The sequence below is a fragment of the Myiozetetes cayanensis genome, unplaced genomic scaffold (genome assembly GCF_022539395.1).
Source record: "Myiozetetes cayanensis isolate MyiCay16 unplaced genomic scaffold, myiCay2020 scf4, whole genome shotgun sequence".
In the NCBI taxonomy this organism is placed as follows: domain Eukaryota; kingdom Metazoa; phylum Chordata; class Aves; order Passeriformes; family Tyrannidae; genus Myiozetetes; species Myiozetetes cayanensis.
This window is the reverse complement of record NW_026087631.1, coordinates 39,539,553-39,564,655: the sequence shown is the minus strand read 5'-3', so window position 1 is coordinate 39,564,655 and position 25,103 is coordinate 39,539,553. Positions and strand designations below refer to the sequence as shown.

At 39.1% G+C, this 25,103-nt stretch overlaps 1 protein-coding gene across 2 annotated transcripts in view; it reads right to left on the bottom strand.

Annotated features, from left to right (window-relative positions):
- The window catches only part of MLLT3 (MLLT3 super elongation complex subunit), a 117,356-nt gene that overhangs the window by 57,406 nt on the left and 34,847 nt on the right, over positions 1 to 25,103 (bottom strand). For both annotated transcript variants that reach the window (XM_050329206.1, XM_050329205.1), the window contains exon 3: positions 1,080 to 1,162. In XM_050329206.1, the coding sequence (XP_050185163.1) occupies positions 1,080 to 1,162 (83 nt within the window). The remainder of the gene's footprint in view (positions 1 to 1,079; positions 1,163 to 25,103) is intronic.

The following is a 25,103-nucleotide window of genomic DNA, read 5'->3' as shown; positions in this document are numbered from 1 at the left end:
AACTTCCACATCAGTGGTTTGGATAAAGAGGCAGATGCTCCCCAGCAAGTTCACCGACAACACAAATCTGGGAGGAGCGGCCAATAGCCCAGAGGGCTGTGCAGCCCTTCAGAAGAACCTCAACACATTGGAGAGATGGGCAAAGAACTGTCTGAAATTCAACAGAGGGTCCTGCACCTGGGATAGAATAACCCCAGGCACTAGCACATAGGTATTAACATGCTGGAAAGCAGCTCTGTGGAGAAGGTCCTGGTGGACAACAAGCTCTCCATGAGCCAGCAGTGTGCCCTTGTGGCCAAGAATGCCAATGGGATCCTGGTGTGTGTTAGGAAAAGCACTGCCAGCAGGTTGAGGGAGGTGATCCTGCTCCTCTGTTCAGCCCTGGTGAGGCCACATCTGAAGTGCTGTGTCCAGTTCTGGGCTCCTCAGTACAAGAGAGATATGGAACTTCTTGACCAGGTCCACTGAAGAGTGACAAAGATGATTAAGTGCCTGAAGCATCTCTCTTATGAGGAAAGACAGAGAGTTGGGCCTGTTCAGACTTGAGAAGAGACAACTGAGAGGAGACATTGATGTAGACATCAATGTCTACAAGTACCTGAAGGGAGGATGTCAAGAGGATGGAGCCAGGCTCTTCTCAGGGGTGCTAAGTGATAGGATAAAAGGCAACGGGCAGAACTGATGTACAGTAAGTTCCTCCTGAACATGAGGAATAATTTCTTCACTATGCAGTTGACTGTGCACTGGAACAGATGGCCCAGAGAAGCTGTGGAGTTTCCCTCACTGGATATTCATCTGGATGTGATCCTGTGCAATGTGCTCTAAGATGACTCTTCTTGAGCAGGGAGCTTGGATCAGATGATCCACTGTGTTCACTTCCAACCTGACCCATTCTGCGATTTTACGAAATTATGCATTTCTAAGAGTTACAGTAATACTGAGTTGGGGAACAGCATTGACAAAGATAGCTGTAAGACTAATTTTTAACTGAGTTTACAAATTAAACTTTAAAACTTTAAAAAACCCTCACACATTATTTTTTGGGTTTTTTTTTAAATGGAGAATATGAGATTCCATACCTTGTTTTTGAAGTAAACCTCGATTGGTAAAATGAAACCAGCATATCCTGATTCTTCAACTTTGTAGGGTGGATCCTTGCACACTGAAACAGAAAAAACCCTGTATTTAATACAAAAAATATGTATTTTCAATGCACAGGCAAACCACATGAGTAAATCCGTGATAATAGTTCCATATGGCACCACTGCAAAACCACTGCCACATAGATATACCTGTGAACAACTCAAACTGAATTTTGCAAGCAAAACATTCCTGCCTGCATAAAACCTGAAGTTTAGGGATGGCAAATTTTTATTTCTTCTTTTTGTTCTTCATCATTTGACACTGCTAAAGCAGAGCCACCACGGACTTCAATACCAGGAGGAACAAATAAGTACTCATACTGGTATATAGGCTCTGCAGCCAAGGCTTGTTCCATGAATAGAAAACACATAAGATTCTAACCCAAAAAAGTAAAACATGTAGAGGGAAGAACTGCCATTCATGTATTCACAACCTAATACTAATAAAATCCCAGTTCTAATAGACATAATTGAAAACAAATAAATTAATTAAATCAGGATTAATGCTAAGAAATTTGAAATATTCATTATTGGGGGAGGAGGAGACACAATGCAACATGCCATTATAGAGAAGAGAACCTCAGGAAGGTTAACTATTGTATTATATTAAAACAATATCCAGGTTTTCCTTAAAGGATTCAGACTTCTCTAACATTACAGTGAATATTACTAGTCCCAATATACAATCTTTTCCCTCAAGTTTTCAGTTTAATGCAAGGGCTTTTAGTTACTTTGAATCCTGACAGTACTGAGCATGAGCTCTCTGAAGAAAGTGACACTAGCCTGTCAACTCCAGACAGTGACAGAAAGCAGATTGTTACAAAAGCCACCTCTCTCTTCTCCTGTTTGACTGCATGACAACCTCATCACAGAATTCAAGTCTATGTAACACGTAAGCACAAAGGTAGGCTGAGCTTGAGAAACCGCACATCTTCTGCAGCATCAAATCAGATGCTTCCAAGTGCTTGCTGCATTGCTGTGCATCACAAATCATGTCTAAGGCACTACCACTTCAATGACTGTTTCCCTACTGTAGACTGCTAGAATGATGCAGTTTATACACAAAGGTTGACTTCTTCAGGAACATTTGCTCTAGCTCTGTCAGTCTAGCTGATTGGAAAAAAAATTCAAACTCCAGATGAATCACCATTTACTCAGATATATGCTCCTTTCAGAATTGCCTGGTAGGTTATAAAAAGCAAGTCTTGCAAAAAATTGTACACGGCCTGATTACCAAAATTACTCTTTTTAGCAAAGTACCACAGATGAGCACTTTGAACTCTCTATCATCCCCAAAACATGACAAAGGCCATCAGACACATCCAGGAATATAAGCACTGCTATACTCTCAACAGAGTTTGGCAAAACAAACACCTGAAGAAAAGTACAAAGATCAGCGTTTACAGAACCATTGTACTGTCTACTCTTTTATATGAGTCTGAATCATGGGTCATTTACTGCCACCACTTGCGTCTCTTAGAACACTTCCATCAGCACTGCCTCCGTACAATCCTAAACATCCACTGGACTGACTATGTGACCAACACATCTGTCCTTGAACAGGCAGCAGTCACGAGCATTGAGGCCATGCTGCTGAGAACACAGCTGCGCTGGGCAGGGCACGTCTCCAGGATGCAGGACTACCGCCTCCCTAAGATCGTGCTCTATGGGGAACTTGCCACTGGCTGCCGCAAGAGAGGAGCCCCAAAGAGGAGATCCAAGGACTGCCTGAAACAATCCCTCAGCCTTGGCCATATTGATCAACTCCATTGGTCTACCCTGGCCTCCAGTCGGGAGGCCTGGAGACACAGCATCTATAACGCTGCTGCTGCTTTTGAGAACACACGCAGGATCACTCTCGAGGAGAAAAGACAACGCAGAAAGAATCGTGTCTTGTCGATACCACCTGGGGAGTCTTTCCACTCTGCCTTCTGCAACCAGACTTGTCTATCTTGCATTGACCTTTTTAGCCATCAGTGCGCTTGTAGCAAGCATGGGTAGAGTCCTTCCCAAATCTTCATTCGCGAAGCCTAGCCATGATCATGACTCCCAATAGTATAATCAGTATTAACTTTCTGAGGACACACAGGCTTAGGTAATCCCCAAATAAATGAACACAGTAGAATTTTCTCCTTCGACCTTGCCATTCTCCTCCAGCTTTGCTAGCACAAAACCCTTTGAGGGTGAGGAAGACTGTAAGTCCTTGGTCACCTACTGCAGTTGTCTATCACTACCCAGTTAACTTCCTGCAATCATCATCATCACGGCTAGGCTTCATGAATGAAGATTTGAGAAGGGCTCTACCCACGCTTGCTACAAGCACGCGGAGTTGCTACAAGGAATCAATGGAAAGGGGAAAGGATGGCAAAAGCAGAGCCAGAATAATCTTTCAAAGACTCTTCTGCAACACTGTACTCTTGCACCTATGGAATTTAAGTTTGTTTCTCTTGTCAGGAAAAGTTAGTGAAGTGGGATTTGAAAGATTTTGAAAAAAAGTGTTACAATGATAGGTCAAATCTGAGAGGTGGTTTCAAACAACCTAAGGTCTTCAGTTGGAAACTGAGCATTTTGTGTTAGAACCTCCCAGAAGTAATTTTTCACCTTACGTTGACAGGTCTTCCCTTAAGAAGGCTTTCCAGAATTTGAAAAATGTAAAAAAAAAAGTAGTTCTGGTTAAGCACAGAGACCGGTTACAGTAATACATATTGATAACTCTTCAGCCAATAGAGGAGCCCTCCTGTTCCTCCTCTGCCTTTGGAAGACAATCTGAGGAGAAAGCCTTCCCTGTATGGTCATGTTCAGAAGACTGAAATCCACTTATATACAAACAGGGAAAGATTATACAGCAGATACTTATCCAGATGGAAGCACAGACACTTTAGAAACAGTGATAATATATTAACTATTACAGGTTGCATTACACTGATGCCTCAGAGCTTTTTTTTGATTTTTAAATTTTTCTAGATTTTAGAAGTAGATGTGTAGTGAATGTAGATTTTAATGTAGCTGTATTTTAGCCCTTATCCTGCAGTATGTTTACACATACCCAACATTACTACCACATTCCATACCAATCTCTCTAAAATTCCATTAGCGTGTTTAGTCTTCTTTTCAAGGTAGAATTGTAGAAAAACACTCTAACGCCTCGACCTGAAGATATCACACAGACACAGCGACCTTCAAGCCCAGAACTTTGGATGAGCTCCAAGGACTATACATGCTGCAAAGAAGATGAAGATAAGGAAGAAAGAGTCCCAAACACCCCCTGACCCAATTCCCGAAGGGGTATGTCGGGGGGCAGAATCAGGGGTGCACAGATCTGGGATTAGATGGACCTTATTATAAAATCATAGAACCACTGTCTGAAGTAGCGTGCGTGGTATGTGTTCCTCTAGGCCTACAGACTCATTAAAGGACCTGCTCTCTTTATCTTATCTCATACACTAAATTGGCCTAGAGTCTTTTTCTCCACGGTCTTTTTGGCAACACGTGACAAGTCATAACTATCACGTCAACTTCTTCCGAGCTCTTAATTGGTGCAGAAACAGTTACCATAAGTATTTTTTGTTCCCTCCCTCATTTCACTCTTTCACATATACACAGCAGTTTGCCATGCTGAATAGTACTTTATCATCCAAGTCTCACTTCACAGTTCTTAAATCTGTCTGTTAAATCGCCAGTTTTGTTGAAACCTGGGTAATGGGTTACAAAACAATCACCAGGAAATTCCTTTGGGTGTATTCCCAAACTGAAAGATCGGCTTTTAAGACAAGTAAAATTCTACAGTCTTGTGAATGAAGAACAATAAAAACCAGAAGTGACTCAGCAGAGCTCCATGCTATTGTGTTTGTATAGACTGCAGCTACTGTATCTTCCTCATGTTTGTTGCAGAAGCCAATACAGGCAGAAGATACTGGCAGAAACAGCATCTCTGTGCACTCCAAAGCAGCACTCCCTGGCATCAGCTCTTTTTCTTTAATTGAATTGTCATGAACAGTAACCAGGGCTGCAATGATGTGTGCTTTAGCCAAGCCAATAGGCAAGCATCCTAGCCAGGTTCCTAAATGGAGAACCACAAAATATTCTGAGTTGGAAGGGACCTACAAGGGTCATCGAGTTCAACTCTTAAGTGAATGGCTTATACAGGGATAGTAACAGCCTTGGTGTTACTATCACCAGACTCTAAGCAATGGAGGGGAGAGGGAGAGTTCGTTTGATAATGCCAACATAATGAGTTACTCAAGATCACAGCAAGCCAGAACAGGAACTGACAATTATCTGTCCCCTGTTTTGTCAGAGGAATATGCCTTCTCTACAACTCACATTAATAGCTTAAGTCATTTATCTCAAATATTTTGTTCCTTTATTCCACAAGTGAAGCACTGCTTTTTCTCTCACATGTGCATTCCCACATGTTGTTGCATCTGACATTAACTGACACCAAAGGAACAGATGCAATCAAACCATGATGATGCACTTTGCTTACAATGACTACACTGAGGCCTTTGGAGACAGCAGTAATAAAATTCTAGTTAAAGCTATCTTTCTTTAAAACTTTAACATGAGATTCATTTGCCAGTCCAACACTGTTGAACACTTCATTGTGAACAGATTTTTTCTTTATTAAAAATGCAGTCAGAATGAACAAGGAAAGACAGAAGTTCCTTTTCAGCAGATGCTGACACAAGAACATTGGGATGATGCACAGTAATGTCTGCAACGATTCACATATACTTTGTGCATCCTGCAGGACACTCCAAGTGGGTGCTTGTAAAAAGAGAAACCTTTTTATAGAGAACTGTTTTAACTAAACTCTTCGTACTGGTATTATATAGGTTTTTTGCCTATTATTTGCTCATACTGGTCATCCTTCAACCAACTTTTCCTTCTATTCAACACCATCTTCATTAAAAAAAGTCTCAAAACAAAGAAGTGGCATTCATTTTCAGAGGAAGATAGACTGTGGTACCAAATCCCTTCAGCAGAATACGTCCGTTTTAAATATTCAGATGTGATTTTCATAAAAGCTCTTTGCTACTCTGCAACTCACCTTGCCAGCTGGTGAAGTCCAGTATTTGGATTCTATTAAAAAAAAAAAAAAAACAGCCAGGAAGAGAATGGCTCTGTTATGTCCTAACTCCAGGCACATCTCAGCCATTAATACCAAAAAAAGTTCTAGGCAGGTTTAAACAGAGGTTAGCAAAAGTTATTTCACTGAGTGTGGGTAAACAGTACTTCCTACACTTCCTCAACACCTTATGCTGGCATGTATTTAATGACAAATACGAAACCCTGAAGTGAAAGCACAAAGGGGACTAAAAAAGAAGACTGAGTTTTCAGCATTGCACTTGCAATCCTACTCAATTTCCTGCCTCACATACTGAGTGCCCAGATTCCCACCACTTCTACCAGGATATCAAGATACAGCTTAAAATCCCTTAAATAAAGTGAAACCTAACTAAATGTTGGAGTGACATGTTCTGCATATTCCTTAACCATTGAATTGCTTTTTCATCAGCTGAGAACAATCTAATACACAAGACAGAAGGTCACGGAAGTCTCCAGAGCTGGGGTGGAGTTTTGACTCAGCTGCACCTAGGATCCATCAGGAGTTTACAAAGCAAGGGGATCCTCTCCGAACCTTGGGACTCAGTGGGAGGGTATTCCTTACATTTTTGTATCCTTACCCTTTTCTATCTCTGGTCTCCAACTAAATAATTCTAAGCTGACTCCAATTTTTCATTGTGCATTTCATCCGTGTAGCAGTAACAGAGTGAACCTTGCCATTGAACTTTGCTAAGTCACATTTCCACAAATTTATATTAAACCTGCTTTGGCTAATACCTCTGTCAGAGATTTTTTTAAGCAACCTAAACCACGCATTTACAACATTTTCCCAAGTCACCACTACACATGAAGGAGCCCTGCTTTCCAGGGGATGGTTGAACACCTGCCTGCCCATGAAGGAAGGAGTGAATTAATTCCTTTGTTTTGCTTTGCTTGCATGCACAGCTTTTGCATTGCCTTTTAAAGTGTCTTTATGCTGACCCATGAGTTTTCTCACTTTTACTCTTTCAATTCTCTCCCCCATCCCACTGTGGGGAAATGAGTAAGCTGCTGGATGCTGCTTAGATGCCACCTGGGGATAAAACACAATATTCATCCCTTCCAGGACCCTCAGGCACCTGCAAACTTCCAAACTTCAGTGCACATCACAGATGGTGCAGAAGGACCTTCTGTTGACTGAAGGACACAAAAAGCTGTTAGCTGTATTCTGCACTGCACACACAAGCAGAGTTATACAGAAGTTACCAGTGATGTGTAGGGCCATTCACAGTTTATGCCTCTCACCTCTTCTGTCTGATCCCTCAGGTTTCCTCCAAACAAGATGGTAATGAGAGGTAAGGGCAAAAAAGAAAAAGGGTATTTTTAGACTGAAATTATTCCTGCACTACGTTCCACCTTTTCATTCTAGATGTTATCTTTTTCAATAAAAAGCAGTTCTCAAAAAAGACTTTAAAAATACATGTACGTATGTCTCAGGTATCAATGGACTGGAGCTAATGACTTCAGAAAGTACTGGGTCTGGAAGTCTTCTTAGAAAAGCATAACACTAAAGCAAAAGAAAACCCTTGAACAACTGAACTGCAGCTAAGGCTGCTTGGATAATAACACAATAAACCAAACAATAATCTTTGATGGAAAAGACATTAGGTATAACATTAAAAACTCTGACAATAAACATCAATTTGCATTGTAGATACATTAGTATTTTAACAGTAATAAAAATTTCCAGTAGTTGTGCTTTAATGCATTTTCATATTTATGTAGAAGCTACATCCCTTGGGATTTTCTCTTCTATTGAGAAAAACAGGTCCCACAATTGCAGGATTTGCAGTAATTTCTTTCTAGGTTATTAATTATATACCTCTCCCTCTCAATAAAAAAAAACTTTGCATAGTGAATATTTTTTCTTAACTTCCAGATAGTTACTTACAAACAAAAAACCCTCCTCCTCTATTTTAACTTCATTATGCTATGCAGAGATTCAGCTGGGAATAAGTACTTCAGAGCTACCAAAATGACTCTGTATTCCAGTAGTGATACTTGTATCAAACCATTTTGGTTGAAAAAGTTTGACAAGTAAACCAAAGCTAATTTTTTCATCACACCTCCATCCTTCATGGCTATTTTACTTGATTAATCACAAATTGGTCAGGTTGGAAGGGACCACAGTGGGTCATATGGTCAAATCTCCCTGCTCAAGTAGGGTCATCCAAGAGCACAAGATTGCATCCAGATGGGTCTTGAATGTGGGGGAGACTCCACAACCTCTATGGGCAATTTGTTCCAGTGTATCAGCAGAGTAAAGAAGTTCTTCCTCATATTCAGAAAGCACTTTCTGTACATCACCTTTTGCCCATTGCCTCTTGTCCTGTGTTTGGCACCACTGAGAAAAGCCTGGCTCTTGAGAGCCTCTCTTCAGATTACTTCTCAACATTGACTCCATGCATCTCATGTCCTGAGGAGCCCAGAACTGGACACAACACTCCAGATGTGGCCTCACCAGGGCTCAGTAGAGGAGCAGGACCACCTCCCTCGACCTGCTGGCAATGCTCTTCCTAACACACACCAGGATCCCATTGGCCTTCTTGGCCACAAGAGCACTGCTGGCTCCTGGAGAGCTTGTTGTCCACCAGGACCCCCAGGTCCTTCTCTGCAGAGCCACTTCCTAGCAGGTCAAATCCCAGTCTGTGCTGGTGCCTGGGGTTATTCTATCCCAGATGCAGGACCCTGAACTTGCCTTTGTTGAATTTAGACAGTTCTTCCTTCTTCCTATGTAATATACTGAAAAACAATCAGTTTTGCTTCTATCATCTATGCAACTGTCTTCCTGAAGCTGTATATACAGCAGGAAAAGAAAAATACTTCTTCAAACACATTTTATTCATACCATTCACTAGCAAATTGAAAAATATGATATGGTATACTCTCTAAGCTAAGTAAAACATAGATGTATTAATAGTATATATGAGCTTAAGCTATAGAAGGGTACTGCTAAGTCCGGAACAATTATTTATTGTAAACACTGTGTTTAAATAAATCTGCCTGTTTTTTCTGCCTTTAATTTGGCATTACTTGTGTGACAGACCAATACAAAGCTCTACAATAAAAAATACCCTGAAATACTTGCAGTCTGTGTGCAAACACGTTTATAATTATTATGATATAAATGTACACTCCAGGCATAAACCCAGTTTAACAGCTGTGTTTGCATGTAGGTGATGCAGATGTTGTATAAGTTGGCCCTCATGTAATTATCACAATTATACTATTAAGCTGTTTGGAATTTCGAGGGAAGAGAACAGCCACATGAGGCAAAGGATGAGTGATTTATTAAAAAGGGGCATAGAAAACTAAGACTTTCCTCAAACAGAAATAATTAAAATTTGCAGCGCCGTTTCTGACCATTATAGCACACCTACGGCTTTATTTTTCTGCATAAATAGAATAGAATGAACTATTTCAATTGGAAAGGATCTACAATAATCATCTAGTCTAATTGCCTGAGTACTTCAGAACAAAGTTCAAGCATGTTTTTAAGGGCACTGTCCAAATGACTCTTAAACACTGACAGGCTTGGGGCATTGACCACCTCTCTAGTAAGCCTATTCCAGTATTTGACTGCCCTCTTGTTAAAAAAAAAATTGCTTCCGAATGTCCAGTTTGAACCTGCCCTGGTACAGCTTTGAACCATTCTCACAGACCCCATCACTGGATTCCAGCAAGAAGAGTTCAGCACCTCCCTCTCCAAGTCCCCTTCTCAGGAAGAAGATAGCAATGCGGTCACCCCTCAGCCTCCTTCTCTCCATATGAGACAGAGTCCTCAGCCACTCCTCCCAACACCTTAAACAACTTTTTTCCCCTCCTCTGTACACATTCAGGTGCCTTGACATCCTTTGTAAATTCTGAGACCCACCTCTGCACAGAGGACTCAGGGTGAGGCCACCCTGACACTGGATACAGTGGGATGATCCCTCTTTTGGCAGCTGGTGATGCTGTGTCTGATGCACTCCAGGTGGGGTTTGCCCTCCTGACTGCCAGGGCACACTGCTGACTCACACTGAGCTTGCTGCTAGGACCTGACCAGTGCTTCCACTCATCCTGTTTGTTTCTCACACTGCAATGTGTTGGTGTACAAGTATTTCAGATACACTGATGGATATACACATATACACTGAAAGGTATGATACACTAATTCCTGAAAACTAGCCACATATACATTTGCTCTCAAGCTCTGCAGCTCTATGTTCTGTGTAGCTGATAAACTCTCCTTTGTGCATAAAACGGAAAAGGGATGGGCAAAAATATAGATTGTGCCATAAGGACAGAAAATCTTCAAAGTGGCACATGGTCTAACTCTGAATAATTCATTTTGTTCTAGGACAATTCCACCATGAAGCAAACAAGTAATTTTTAAAAATTTTCACCTTAAAAAATACTACATTCCTGAAATTGTATTTGCACTACTACTCTAATGGAAATCTGTAAAACAAAAGAAATAAAGTTACCAAGCCATCCAAATACACTTTTGATAGATAATAACTAGGCTTTTGCCTAAGAAAGCTAACTGCTTTCTTATGCATGAAAGCCATTCATCATGCAGTATTTCAACTCTGCTCTTTTAAAAATGTCAGTGGAAAAGTGAACAAAACTGCATTTGCAAATTGGTCTTTTTTCTTTCAAAAAATGCCACAAAATGAATTAGAAAACTATTGATGAAAACATTAACAACATTTTACTTGTTTATCTACTACAGAAGAAATAATTTCATCTGTAATGCCTAGACTGTACTTGCTTCTGAGAGAAGCAGCACAAAACATTGTTTCCATTTTCCAGTCAGTGACATCTTTGTAATTTTTCTCTTGAGTTGCAAGTATTCTGTAATAAGGAAATTTTTTTGTTTATAATTCTTTAATTTTTTTCAACCAAACTTTTCAATCTTTATTCAGACAGCATTATCATATCAGAAGTACTTTTAGAATCACTGGCAGAGCAAAGTTTGATTTTGTGAAGAATTACATCACATTCCAATGGCATCACTTCAACACTAAACTTCTCATTTTGTCTTTGCAAGATAGTTCTCATCTCTTGGTATGCCTCTGGCACTGCTTTTCTACATGCATTGTATTTGATTAAGTAAAAGCTTGAAAAACAAAGAATAGAAATAATTTAGTGTAAACATCTTGGAAAAAAAAAATCGAAGTGCATGACATCAATGAAACATGCAGAAAACATGTAATCTTAAACCACCACAGCTTCATTAGTGGTCATGACTGCAGAGGAACACAAAACTTTACACTTTCCTTCAGTTTTGATGAGGAGAATGTAATGATTTACTTTGGGGGAAGAAAAGCAATTCAAACCTGCAAAATTAAGCATGCCTGACAATAATTTGCTTCAATCTAACCTAATAATCCCCTACTTAATACTCATAATTTTTTCTTGAATAAGAGTACATATTGCCTAGAGGATATTAGTCCAATTGGAAACCACCATTTTGTACTAGCATATCAGACGTTTCCAAAGGTGTCATGGTCTCAGCTTTCCTGTATCAAAGCAGATTTCCTTGCTTGAACACAACTTATGCAAAGCTTTACTTCCCATAGTAATTTGATTGATTTGATTGACAATAATTAACTGCACAAGAAGGCTTTTAAAAATCTGACATTTTTAACTCTTGGGGTTCCTTTTCTAATTTTTGATTTGTTGGTTTCTTTTGGGTTTTGTTTGTTTGGATATTTGGGTTTGGATTGTTATTTTGTTTGGTTTGTTCACTAGCAATTGCCCTGGGAAATTGTGTAAATAGATATATATTAAATTTTGTTCCCAGTCTGATCTTCACAGATTTCAGGAAAAAACACCCCTAAGCATAGTGCATGCAATCAACTGTTCAATTAAGGAACAAAACCAAAGAGAAACAGATAAAGAGCCTGATCAGAGCAAAACTCTGAGCAGGCTTCCCTACTCATATTTCTGTATGTTTTCAGAAGAGTTAGTCTTTACACCAGCTCGGTGCTTCAAAAATAATATCAAAGATAGGTGATGTTAGTTTTTAAATTCATGAGGTAAGCACAAAACTCAAGAAACATCAGATACAAGTCTGACTGTCACATTTTTAGAGCATCTGCATTTTTTAAAGCACTGTCTGTCACATCTGTTTGTCTTTGACTTCCTTGAAAAATGCCTTTCAACCTGAGCTACAACTCCAAAGCTAGACAACATAATCGAAAACCTCCCTCCTAAAACACCACCTTTCCCACTTTTTTTGTTGTAACACGGTGTTCTGCTACTATTTACCACAGCTCCCCTACAGGTAGGTTACACAGAAACTTCTAGACACTTTTGGAGACTTATAATGGATGGCAGACATCAGAGAACACCTAGACCCAAGGACAGCAACTCCTACGTGCAGCTAACAATATTCATATGATTGGCAAGGAAGCTACAACTTCTGACTAAAAAGCATGCCCTTATTCAAGACAAACAAAAGAGGAATATGCATCAGACAGTAGCAGAAAAGTTTTCATTTGGCACAGAAGTTGGCCAACTAGCAACAAGCTGCAGATTCTGGGTTTGGTATGCAGGCACTGGAAAGGAGTTCCATTATGGAGATCCTGCTCTGCCTCGCCCATCCTCTTCAAGGAGCACTGTATCTGCTATAAACCCACATACACCCTAATACTTCTCCTCTGAGGCAGAACTCATAGCAACCGAGGGCTCAACCTCTGCCACCACACATCCTCCCCTGCAACAGCAGCAATCAGCAGCTCCTGCTCAGCTTGGACCCACACTCAGGATCCCCTCCTCACCCCACACCACCCAGAAGCATTCACATGCCCCCCATTTGGTTCCATGCCACTAGTCATATTAAGGGTTACTTCTAATTAGACTGTCATCTGAGAGAAATGAAAACAACAACAAAAAAAGACCCTTTTTCCTCAGTAACAAGATCAGTGTCAGAAACATGCCTGTCCACAACCTCATGCTGAATGAGCACTGAAAAACCGTTCCCACCCCCAATAAATTACGAAGAAAACACCTGGTGTAAATTGAGGCTGAAGATTCTCCAGTGTGCTTTAGTACAAAAACCTGAACTGAAGCCAGTGGCGTGCCAGTACAAGCCTCACATTTGAAAGGTGCAGACGTGGAGTGAGGCGAGGAGAAGGCTTTTGTTTTAGCACACAACCTCCACCTCCATCTTCAGAAACTGACTACTGTCAGCAGCAGAACTTCAGCCATGTGCTTCAGAAACTAAAAATGCTACCATTGCTGCTTGTCAGGATACCTCATGTCAAGACACAGACTGAGACTACAGGAAATGCTCAAGGAGATGGAAGAAATCAGTCACATGGTTGTCATGTGTAAGAATGGCTAAATAGGTCTTCTGCAGGTATTGCAATTAGACACACGTAGATCTCTGCTATTTGATAATTACTTGCTTTTAAGAGTCCTCCAAGCCAAAGCTTGCAAATGTAATTAAAAGTACGACTAAAAGAAGCAATGAAAAGACAGATATTGAAAACAGACATAGCAAATGAACTATTTTTAGAATCCACTGCTACCTTCCAAAACATCCTGAAGTTACTTTATGTAGAATATTTACTTATGCATACAAAAGACAGCATGACAAAAAACAATTAAGCTGTATTATGATCCAAATATTAGTAGAAATGGAAAATTCATGATTTTCCACAACTGTTTACGTTCCTCTAAGGACAATACACAGGATCAAATCACCTTCTGCTCCATGGCAGATTCTGGGGAAAGGAGAAATTAACAGCATCTTTTCCTTGCAGGAAACATTCTGCTTTAGTTAAGAGCAAAAGTAAATACAGACAGACTGAAACTAACACTCTGAACCATGAGTGCCCTAACTGAATTTTTCCTTCAAGAGCAATCACAAACAACAGAGTAAGTTTAAATATTTAAGACATCAAAAACAAGAGGCTATGGTGATAGTAGGGTTGGTCACTTTGCAGGTAGCAGTACACACCAGAAGCAAACTGCCCCGTAATAAAGAATATATGGCAAAGTCTGTCCAAAAACAAGGCTAAAACTTGAATGCAGAGGGATAATGGTACAACCTCCTGCTATTTGAAGACTTCAGAAGAAATAAAAATGTCAGGGTGAGCTGGAGAAGTAGCACATAGACAGGGAATGCATTGCAGTAAAATAATCTCCACGAAACTGAAAGAATAAAAAACACTCAAACTAGTAGTCTTATTTATTAAACAGGCAGATTGTTTTACCTTTTGAAATTCTCAATGAAATATTTTTCAATATGGGAGTGCTATTTACAACATTCATTAATGACTGAATGTAAGAGAGATAGCTTACTGGGAAGAAAATATCTTGATACAAGATAGTTAAGCTCCAGCTGAGTAAAATGAAAACCAGGTGACTTAACATCACTTCCTACATTTAACAAGATAATAACAAATGAAAATCAACGCAGAGAAGAACATATAATACGAATTTTTGAAGGACTGCATTTTAACTGTAATTCCATTTTAAGTAACAATCACTTAATAGGATAACCTACTCATGAATATAAAGAAGTCAAGACTACCTCAAAATGAATCCAGTGGACTGGGTGACTGGCTATTTCAGTTTAATATGTATCTGCTCTTCTGCAATGTAATGCAATTACTCTGGGTAACTCAGCTGCTTAAATACCCATGAGATGTTACCTTGTCCTCCCCATCCCTTAAAAAAATAGAGCATAAAATCAGGAAAAGGTGAGAAACCTCAAAGGAAGTACTAAAAGGCAGAAACTGCAGCATCCCTAAGAAGGGCTAAAATACATCTGACACACTTCATTCACATAACATAAATGGGGTGCAACATCACATGCTCACAAATGCCACCGACACAGCGGCAGTGGAAATGTTCTCCTTCACTGGATAACCTTAAAGACTCTAGGCAAGAGGTGTGTAGAACTTCTGTACTTCATAACATAGAGTTACCTTTCTTCATAGTATCTTTGTAGTGTAAGAAGATTCTTATTCCCTAGCCTCTGTTATAATGCTGAAAGCCAACATACATCATGTTGCCTGTGAACCTATGAAATACAGCCTGTGAAGATATTTATGTTCAAGTCTATTTCTTACTTGTAGAAAATACATATATTTGCTAAGTTAAAGTGAAGGTTCTCCTTTTCTATGTTCATGTAAATATTGTAACTACTGTCCTATGCAATTTTCACCTTTGTACCTTTACTGATTGCTTCTACAGTACAGTTTTCCAGGAAACTTCCAAGCTTTGTCTGCCAGTGCCCTATGCACTTGGCAGGGACTCTGGAGTATGGCTTCAATACCGTTACTTAAATGGATAATTTCCATGGAGCTACAGAAAAAAAAGCCTGACTTTATACTGGTAGTTTAACTTGCATCTAACACTTTCTTCAGCTTATTTCTGCTCTTCTCTTTTCTCATCCCTCAACCAACTCTCCTCCCAAAAAAAAAATATAAGTATGTAGAAGAATCCATACTGCTGCCTCTGACACTCCTGTTTCTTGTATGAACAGCCAAAAAAGTACAGCTATGACTATTCTAGGTGATCATATAATCGTCATCATTCCACACTGAACACTGGACAGCTGCCAGTACATTTTAGCCTTCAAAAGCATATATAATTGTGTAGGAAATGTGATGCCTGGACTGCAAGTCAATCCATCCAGCTCCTCCAATAAGACTAAATCTGCATTAAGTTCCCAAAGGTTAAAAAACCTTTGGATTGTCTCTCCTATCTTCTTCCAGGCCTGAGTAATGTGCCTTGGAAATATATATTGTTTTCAACATTCTTGGTACCTCAGTTTGTGGCTGGGAGTTCAGGGGGCATGTAATAAACTTGATTCCGATTGTCTGTCCTAGAACAGAGGTAGTGACTACTTTGGGAGCACAGTGTAAAAACTTCACTAATACCCCACTTCCTCCTCTGGAAACAATTTCATTTAATAACTAAAGGAGACAGGAGTTGCTTAAGAAATATTTCTAAACAAGCCTTTGGGGGTTTTTTACTTTAATGCTTTGAATTAGGACAGCTCATTCATTTCATGTTGTCTGCTTCCAGGGGGCACAAAGAATGATCTTTTCCACCATACTCTTAAAAGAGAATATGATAAAAAGAAAAACGTTGGAACCAGTTATCGTTTAGCATACACACTATTGGAAAATAATACAGATTAACGGTTATGACTGGGAATCTGTTACCAAATTAAACTAATCTGAATTTTTTTAGCTATTATTTTTTTAAATAGTTATTCACTTGCAAGGAACATGTAGATACGGAGTTACAATCAATTCTTACTACCTCCCAACTCTAATTCTTTTTTGACGGCAATAATTATTGGTTTGTTTACTACTCTCTAGATGTTGCTAATATTGACAAATTTTGAACATGTGACACATGTTCAAGCTGACATCCTCTATAAAAAGAGCTCTTTTATCTTCTTACTCCTCACAGCAGTTAACTAGCTTCATCGGAAAACAAAGACAGACAGGCAAACTGTGCGTGCACTTCTGTTCCGCATTCCTTCTCATCACCCTGAGAACAGAAACTCAGAATAATGGGATTCAACATTTACTCTTCCGCCTCTGAAGGGGTCTGAAAAACAACTACAGAGTAAACATCATCTGTTCATCCTTCCCTAGATCTGCTGAGGCCCATGCTGAGAAAACTAAGGTTAGAAGAAAGCAGCATGATTTTTTAGAAGTTACAGAAAAAAGCTACAGTGTCTTGCTCTTGAAAGTTTCACACAAAATAAAAGAACTGCTATACTGTTTCTTCCATCACATTGTCAGACTGTGGCTACACAACAGGAGGATTAAAAAAAAAAAAAAAAAGAATCTACACTCTTAAAGCTTCAATACCTCACAAGAAGCAGAAGGAACGCCTCTGCTTTGACTAACTATGACAAGAAGTTCTCAAAGCAGCCATTACTTCATTCAGATTTTGCATGGAGTGTGGCCTATGTGTCTTCAGCATCTTCACTTGTTCCCAAGGTTCCTCTCCAGGGATGTATTTCAGTATCTTGTGGTAGGGCGAACCAGTCAGCCTCCCACATTTCCAGGAAGGAGTTAGTAAGTGCTGATGTCTATCTAGGTTGATGGGTCAGGAAGAGGGTCAGTGGAAAAGGCCACTATCAAACTCTGTGTTGCCTGTCCTACACTGGTGGCGCAAATTTGGCTCTGTCCTCCCCTCCACAAGACTGTAATTTTCATCAAATACAGAAAAAGTTAACATCCTCAAGACTCTCATGGTCTTTTACAGGGATATGTAAAAATGCGAAAAAGGCCTGGTCCTTAAGGACAGTGGTATAGCTCACATGTTTCTTATTGCCTGCCACGCTGGTTAAGATTCACTTACGCACTGTTTATACCATAACCTAAGTTTTAATTCATCTGTTTCCACTGAATTCAATTGCCTCCCCTTCTGCTCTTTGCTTACAGTAAAAATTCCTTCAACAAAGCATTTGTATTCTGATCATCTTGTGAATTATACTGTTTTTTCCCCTCACATTCGATAAAATACAATTTTCCCACAAGAGCCCCTAGTTTGTACTATGTGTATAAAGATGAAATTCCCAGAGGCCGGTAGCTTATTCAGCTTGTGAGAGTTTCCCTGGCACCTTCACATTTTTCCATGCTTAAGTCAGCTGTTGCAATAACTTAAGTATATGTTTAACCCCTTAGATCTTGAAGCTAGGCCACAGCAATTACTAGATCTTCTGCTGTTTTAAAAAGCTTATTCATTCATCTTGTTATTAGTAACATGACAAACATTTCAAGTCAAGCTAATAGAATCTTGAAATATGAAGCTATTACTTAAATTAAAAAACTTCTTATGGCAAACTTTATGAAACTATTTCCTCCCTTGGTGAAAATGTTCTGCTCTACTGAATTCCACTTATTTTGTTTTCCTTAACATGGTATCTTAAATCTACAGTACCCTAGACACTTAAGAATAATACAGTACCTCAAATACATATTTTTGTGGGTTTGGATCATGAGCAAACTATTGGCAGCTCTTGAAAATTCTGCACGACAGGATGTGCTACTCTCTGTATAACTCTTCCTTGATATAAATACACACATCTTCATCCTTTCACTTTGTCTGCAGATTCCAACGGAGTTCTGTCATCACTGTCCTATTTTACAGGACACTTGGTACAGCACAGCCACTCTGCATGACTTTCCCAATATATAGAGAACTTGTATGTGTGGCTTACTCAAACTAAGTTCTTTGCACGAGGGATCCCTAACTACACTGAAATACCGTAGCTGCAGATGATCTATCATAAGCATCTATGAAAGAAAATTAGGAAAGGCAGGTATCTAATTTTGTTTTCCTGAACTGTTTCCTGAAAAAGTGTAATTCTCTCTGCCTACTTCATACTTGTCAAGCCATGAAAATGAATGCCAGAGTTAAACAGCACAACTCTCCCTTTAGATGTTTATGTAACACCGCTTATGAAAAACAGCTCAGCAATACAACATACAGGGTGTATGAGCATATTGATGTAGTGAGCATAATGTAGTGAGCATTGCAGAGAAAAGTATGGAAAGATAGTGAAGCATCTACTTAATAATTAGAACAAGTCTGCAAAACTGTTGTTGAGCCCATGGTCTAGAAGTCAGTATAACATGTTCTAAACCAAAACCAAACCAATATTTTACTTAATTTTCATCCCATCAGGTCATCTGCATCCCCAAATGAACAGGTCATTAGCATCTTTTAATGCCATTAGGCAAGCATAGTCCACCCTTGCTATTTTCTTTTAAGCAAATTATCAAACTTTAATTAATTAATGATTGATAATTTGTCCAGTGAGCATATCGTAAAATCCTGTTTTGCTTAGTGCATATTATGCACGTGTTAGCACCCACAGCACTTAGTACCCATTAAAAAAAACCCCTTGGCATGCAGGCCACTAGAGGTACACACAGTCACAGAATACTCTGTGTTGGAAGGGACCCACAAGGATCATTAAGTCCAGCTCTTGGGTGAATGGCCCATACAGGGATTGACTGAGCCCATGACCTTGGTGTTACTAGCAACACGTTCTAACCAACACAATCAGTAAAACACCAGAACGATGACAACAGCAATACCATGTAAATCTTCAGCATGCAACTAAAAATGACACCAATCCATTTCTCCACTGGGGTGCCTGGGGAACCTGTTGGAATCAACAGGTCTGCACTGACACAAGCAGAGCAGCAACAGTACCGTGCTCAGTGTAACAGTTTAGGAGTTCCTTATTATTTATTCTGGCACTACCTGTCTTAATGCAACTTTGCATAAAATACCTCATGCCTAACAAAGTTATGATTAATAGTTTTTTTTCTTTGAGATCAGTTCAGCCTGCTGTTGTATTCACTTCTGGTCTCACCTCTTCACCTTGTTAACGGCTGTCTTGCTTCTGGCAATTGGAATAATTTCAAAATTGCTGTTCTGTGTTCAAAAAATTACTGCTATTGTAACAGAAGCTAAATTAAAAGACTCGTGTCATGAACAAGGGCAGGCAGAGTGGCAAAAGGCCAAATAAAGAGGGAGATTTGTTACTTTTCCTTCCCAAGAAGATTAAGGAAAACATACAAGATTTAAAAAAAAAAAAATCCACACAACTGTTCCAGCCCTTTTCCCTGATGTATTAGAACATAATGGTTTGCTTTAAAAAGATTAAAGCCCCTCCATTTAAAAAAAAAATTAAAATATAGAGGAGCACCCATTTTAACAGTTATACAGGAGCAGCGTTCCACCATAAGCAAGACATTAAAGTGAAAACTCATCATTTTTGCATTTGGCAGAACAGGAAATGAGAACCTATTTTAAACCACTTTAAGGTAAATATAGTAATAATTTATGTCTAAGTGTTTGACCAAGGAAACTAATATTATTGGCACCAACTTATAGAGGACTTGGGTAGGGGCAGGGATGTGTGAAACACCTTGCTTTGTGTCATCCACTGAACCAGTGACAGAGTCAAGAAGAGACACTAAGGACTTCTGACTACCAAAACATGGATCTATCCATAAAAAACTTCCATTTTGCTGGCCTTGACAATGCTGAACCTGGAATCACATTTAACATTCACAAAAGGCACAAAATAAATCAACAAAACCAAACAGATCCTTCACACATATCTGCCCCTAAGCTGCTCTGAAAATAGTAAGCCTTCAAGGTAGCAATTACCTGATATTTTCTACCACTCCTTTCAGAGTGAGCTTAAAATTCTGAGCTAACAGTTAGGGCTATGTCACACAACCACATGCATACATTTTGTCAGTCTTAGCATCATTAAGCATCAATGACAAAACACAATAATTTTGGACATACTAGATTTATGGGACAATTTACTCAACAAAAAGATAACAAAACTATTCTCCCAGTAAGATGGAGCCCTTTAAAAATAATAACAAAATGTTTAGAATATGAGTTCTCTGAACAGCACACAAATAAAACAAATGAAAGACAATGAAGCACTGACTTCAAGAGGTGGACCACTGCAAATACAACATGTGCTTGAATTGCAGCACAAGCTGTGCAGTTATCACCACAAAATCAGCAGCAACAAAATGTGTTCATACTCAACAGAGTTAACTATATGTATACACGCATTACACAGGGCGGTATGGTAGGGAGCACTTGTCTTTCTCCAAAGTATGACAGTACTAATAGGTATCCTACCTGGTTTGTTTGATCAGTGTATCAAACAGAGACAGCTTTGTTTCTAAGTAAGACTTCCTTACAAGTCTTACAATAGTACACTGTTTTCCAACGGACCTATTTGCTCAAATATTCTTGTATGATAAAAGTATGTTTTTCTAAAAGTAAGGAAACTTTCTAGCTTTTGATAAAAGTCTTAAAGGGAAAGCCAGAATACTAAGCAATGGCAACATTTCAGTTACACCCTTTCCTATGAAGCCCTTCGTTTAAAAAAATGGAATTCAACTGAGTGCAGAAACAAAAGGTTACTGCAATTTTTTCAAATCCACTAAAATTGAAGAGTCTACAGTACTTCATGGCTGCCACTGATGGGAGATCAAGGTTTTTGAGGGCGAAACAGGATTTTTCATAGTTGTCCTTGCTGTGGTGAATTGTGTTTGCATAGGATAAAGACACTGACTCAACTTTACATTGGTTCTTACTAACAGGTGGTAGAGGTATGCCGAGGGAAAAATGTACTGGGAAGCTGTCTTTCATCAGGATGTACAAGAAGAAAGCCAATATGACTAAATGAAAGCTGAAGTGTCTGTTAATAGTTTTCTTCTAGTTTCCTTGTTTTATGAAGAGAGTAGTCATACTCAAGAAGCCCTTTTCTTTCTCTTCAAAGCAGTTGTTCTGGGCAATTTGCAAAAGTATTATTTTCAGTGTTTTATACTTAAAGGGAGGTTAATGCACATGAACAAAGCAATCATCTCCTAAAAAGGCAGATCACACAAGTGAGAAGTTTTACATTTCGCCATCAATATCCATGTATTGCAGCAAACCTGAAAGATAGTAAGCGGGTCAGTGCAACTGCTTTTAATAGCCTGTATTACAAGGTGCTGAAAATAGCACTACTGAGCAGCATACTACCAGCAAAGAACAAAAGTGAAAAGCATCTCCTTTAGGAAAGGACCAAACACTATCTTATCTAACAGCTTGGATTACTGCAGCGTTCATAGTTTAGGTGATTATAACATACTTAAAAAAATTATCTGTTTTTCATTTAAGACATCAGCACTCCTAGAGGGATCAAACAAGTTGAAGACAGCAAAGCCAACAACCACTCAGTTCCAGCCTTCAGTAAAGGTTGGTAAAAGAAGGAAGCAGTCTCCTCCCTGTTTTCCATCCTACATTTTCACTTACACAACTCCAGTTCTTTAGTTTTACGTTGGAAATTGGCTAGTCTTCATGTGTCATTGTTGCGATTCATCGCTGGCTCACTTGTACAAAAATGATGCCATTAAACTCTCTGATTCTTCTTTCCCTCATTCACTTCCATAAATACCTCAAACTTCCACTATCTCATTTCAAGCTTCCACGTAAAACCTATGTTCATACGTTTTTTTCAATACTTTCTCATTTTCTGCAGTCATACCTGCATGCACTACTGCCTGGAACAGGGAAGGAAGGTGTCTGCAACTGTGGAACTGCAGGTTTTCTCTACCATACATTCTAAAGGCCTGGCACATGAATAGCATACTGCTGGAGTGCCATGTAGATACAAATTTTGATATTGTTTCATGATTTTGCTAGTCTAAGCTTTATAGCTAAAAGAAAAGAGAAAAATTTACTGATTTTGTGAGAAAAAGAGAAAAATTCACTGCTTGCCCAAAAGCATTCAGCTACAGATTTCCAATTTTTCCTCCACCTTTAAATGGCGTGCTTGCCATACAATTTACTCCTTGCCTCCCACAAAGAGGTGCTAATGACAACCATCTTTACTTTAAAGTAACATATTTTCCATTTCTAGGGAAGACTGCAGACAGCAGCCTCCCAGGGTCATCATTTGCACCTTGCATATTCTTTCGCATATTGTTTAACAAAAAATGCCAAGCGCTACTCAGTCATATTCTCCACTTCATGACTAATGCTGATGGAGAACATGCCTTTTTCTCACCTCCCTGCCTCACCACCCATCACCTTGACCCCCACGGATATATTAAAATCACAGCTGGTATTCTCTGGGTACAATAGGATGCACATGTTGGAGTACCAATTACTAACATGACGCATGTCCTCTCACTACATCTACCCAAAATCTTAGCTATTTTTCCCTATATTTCCCTTAGCTATTTTCCCTAAGTGTCGGTTGATTCTGTGAATCATTACCCATAGATTTTGCCTTCTGGACACTGTAACACAGCTTTGAGATAAATGTTGTTTTCTAAGGAAAAAAGGTGCCAGCAAAACAGTAAGAAAACACCAGGTACTTCCACTGATATTGATGGTAGTCACCCACTAAATTAAAAGTCAGTTTGGAAAGGACATAGTGAGGGTAAAAAGTTAGGTCAGACCTATACCAAATTGTATTATTTATGTAGTGACAGCCTGTGGAAGCCCCATAAGGTCTCTGTGTAGTCCAAGACACTCTACAAAGACGTAGGAAGATATGGGTCCTGATTTGACAAGCTTATGTTATAAACAAAAGTTTCCATGAAATTTTGACACTTAAGTCTCCAGTGACATGAAGTCAAGCTTCTTTGGTTATAATTTTACTCCAAGCCATCTGTAACTAACTAGAACCATCAAAACCAGTAACTGGTGGAAAAATTTTAAAATATCACATAGCCTTCACAAGCTCAGAATTTTTTTGCTCTTTGACCTTCATGCAGAACGTAGATTACTTTGTACATTTCTACAAAACACTTCTACTCAGTTAAGCACTGTTGCTTCACCATGTATTTAGTTCAAAATAACTTCACTGGAATTATAGTTTCTATCCACAAGTCTCCAAATAATAGAAGAAAAGCTCATCTTTCAGGGATAGAAGAGAACTCCACAAGTTATTAGAGAAACAACAAAGGAAGTCATCACCTGCAAGGTCTACAAGTAGCTCAGTTCAAACAAGTTTCTTTGTTTCTCTAACACAAATATAAAAAAGGTAAGAAGTAGAAGTATATGTGTTAATAGAAGTTTTGGTTTACTCATGTATACAAGTTATAGAGAGTGCACAGGTGGGAGGAAGAGATGTTAATCTGTCAGCTTTGTATCTGTGTGACATTTTCTGGTTTTCTTCTAGTTAATATTTTATTACTTATTGTATAAACCATCTTACGTCAGAAACTATGCACGTGGTTGAGTTAATGCTTCTCTTGGCTCAGTTACAACCACAAGAAGCTGGTAAATGCAATTATGCAGTCTCAGCACTGCATTAGTAATTTCTCACAGTTACTGTAAAACAGAATTAAATGACAGCACTACGAGAGTTTAACAGTCTGCTGCTGGTTGTTTACCCTGTGGACAAGACAGCAAACATACACATTCTCCTTCCCTCTCATCCCTTCCACACTCTGCAATCAGTGGGTCAGCTTCTAGGAGAACTGGTCACCCTCAAGGATAAGGTCAGATATCTGGCAGACAGTCATAGCAGAAAAATGTCAGACTGTACTCAGAGCCCTATAATAACTGTTGAGGATGATTTAATTGGTCTCCCTTATGTTTTTGCAACCTGAATTCATTTGGACTTCTATTGTTTCTACATCTCTCTGGCACGATGCTTTATTTCCAAATTCTCCTTATTGATAAGATTTTTGAAGTGAGTTCACAGCAACCTGAGACATATTCTATATTACTTCATTTAGCAGAAATCTGAAGTTAACTAAAGGACAAGGTAAAACTCAACTATCTTGTAACTGGCTTTTACAATTTTAACTACTTATCTAACTCTCATGTGTAATGAACAAATTGTTCTAATCATAGAGATTTTTTTGACAAAAGATATCAGTACCTCTCAGCTCAAGATCAAAGGGTAGACCAGAAAAGAAACACTGTGCCTTCTATAATCCACCTTTGTCTTTGACATAAAACAAACAGGAACTGTTTTCATATCCTAATACAAACATTGCTTAATCTATAACATCTAGCAAAAGGTGATTAAACACTTCAACCTGATTCTCAGTTCTGACTGAAAGGGAAAATTTCCAGTAGATTTCTCCAAGTCACAAATGCGAATATGTCAAAAGACACTGCAAAACTTGATTTTGCAAACAAAAGAGACAGTTTATCCTATTGAGCAAAGGTTGCTTGGAAACACGTAACCCCACCAAATGTTCTCAGAGACTCCATTTTTCATCTTATATAGGCTGTTGCTTTTCTCCTCACTTTCCACAACAGAACACAGATCCTCACTCCCTCCTTTTATGATAAGGTATCTTCTACTAATGGTCCATGGCCAGCTGCTTCTAG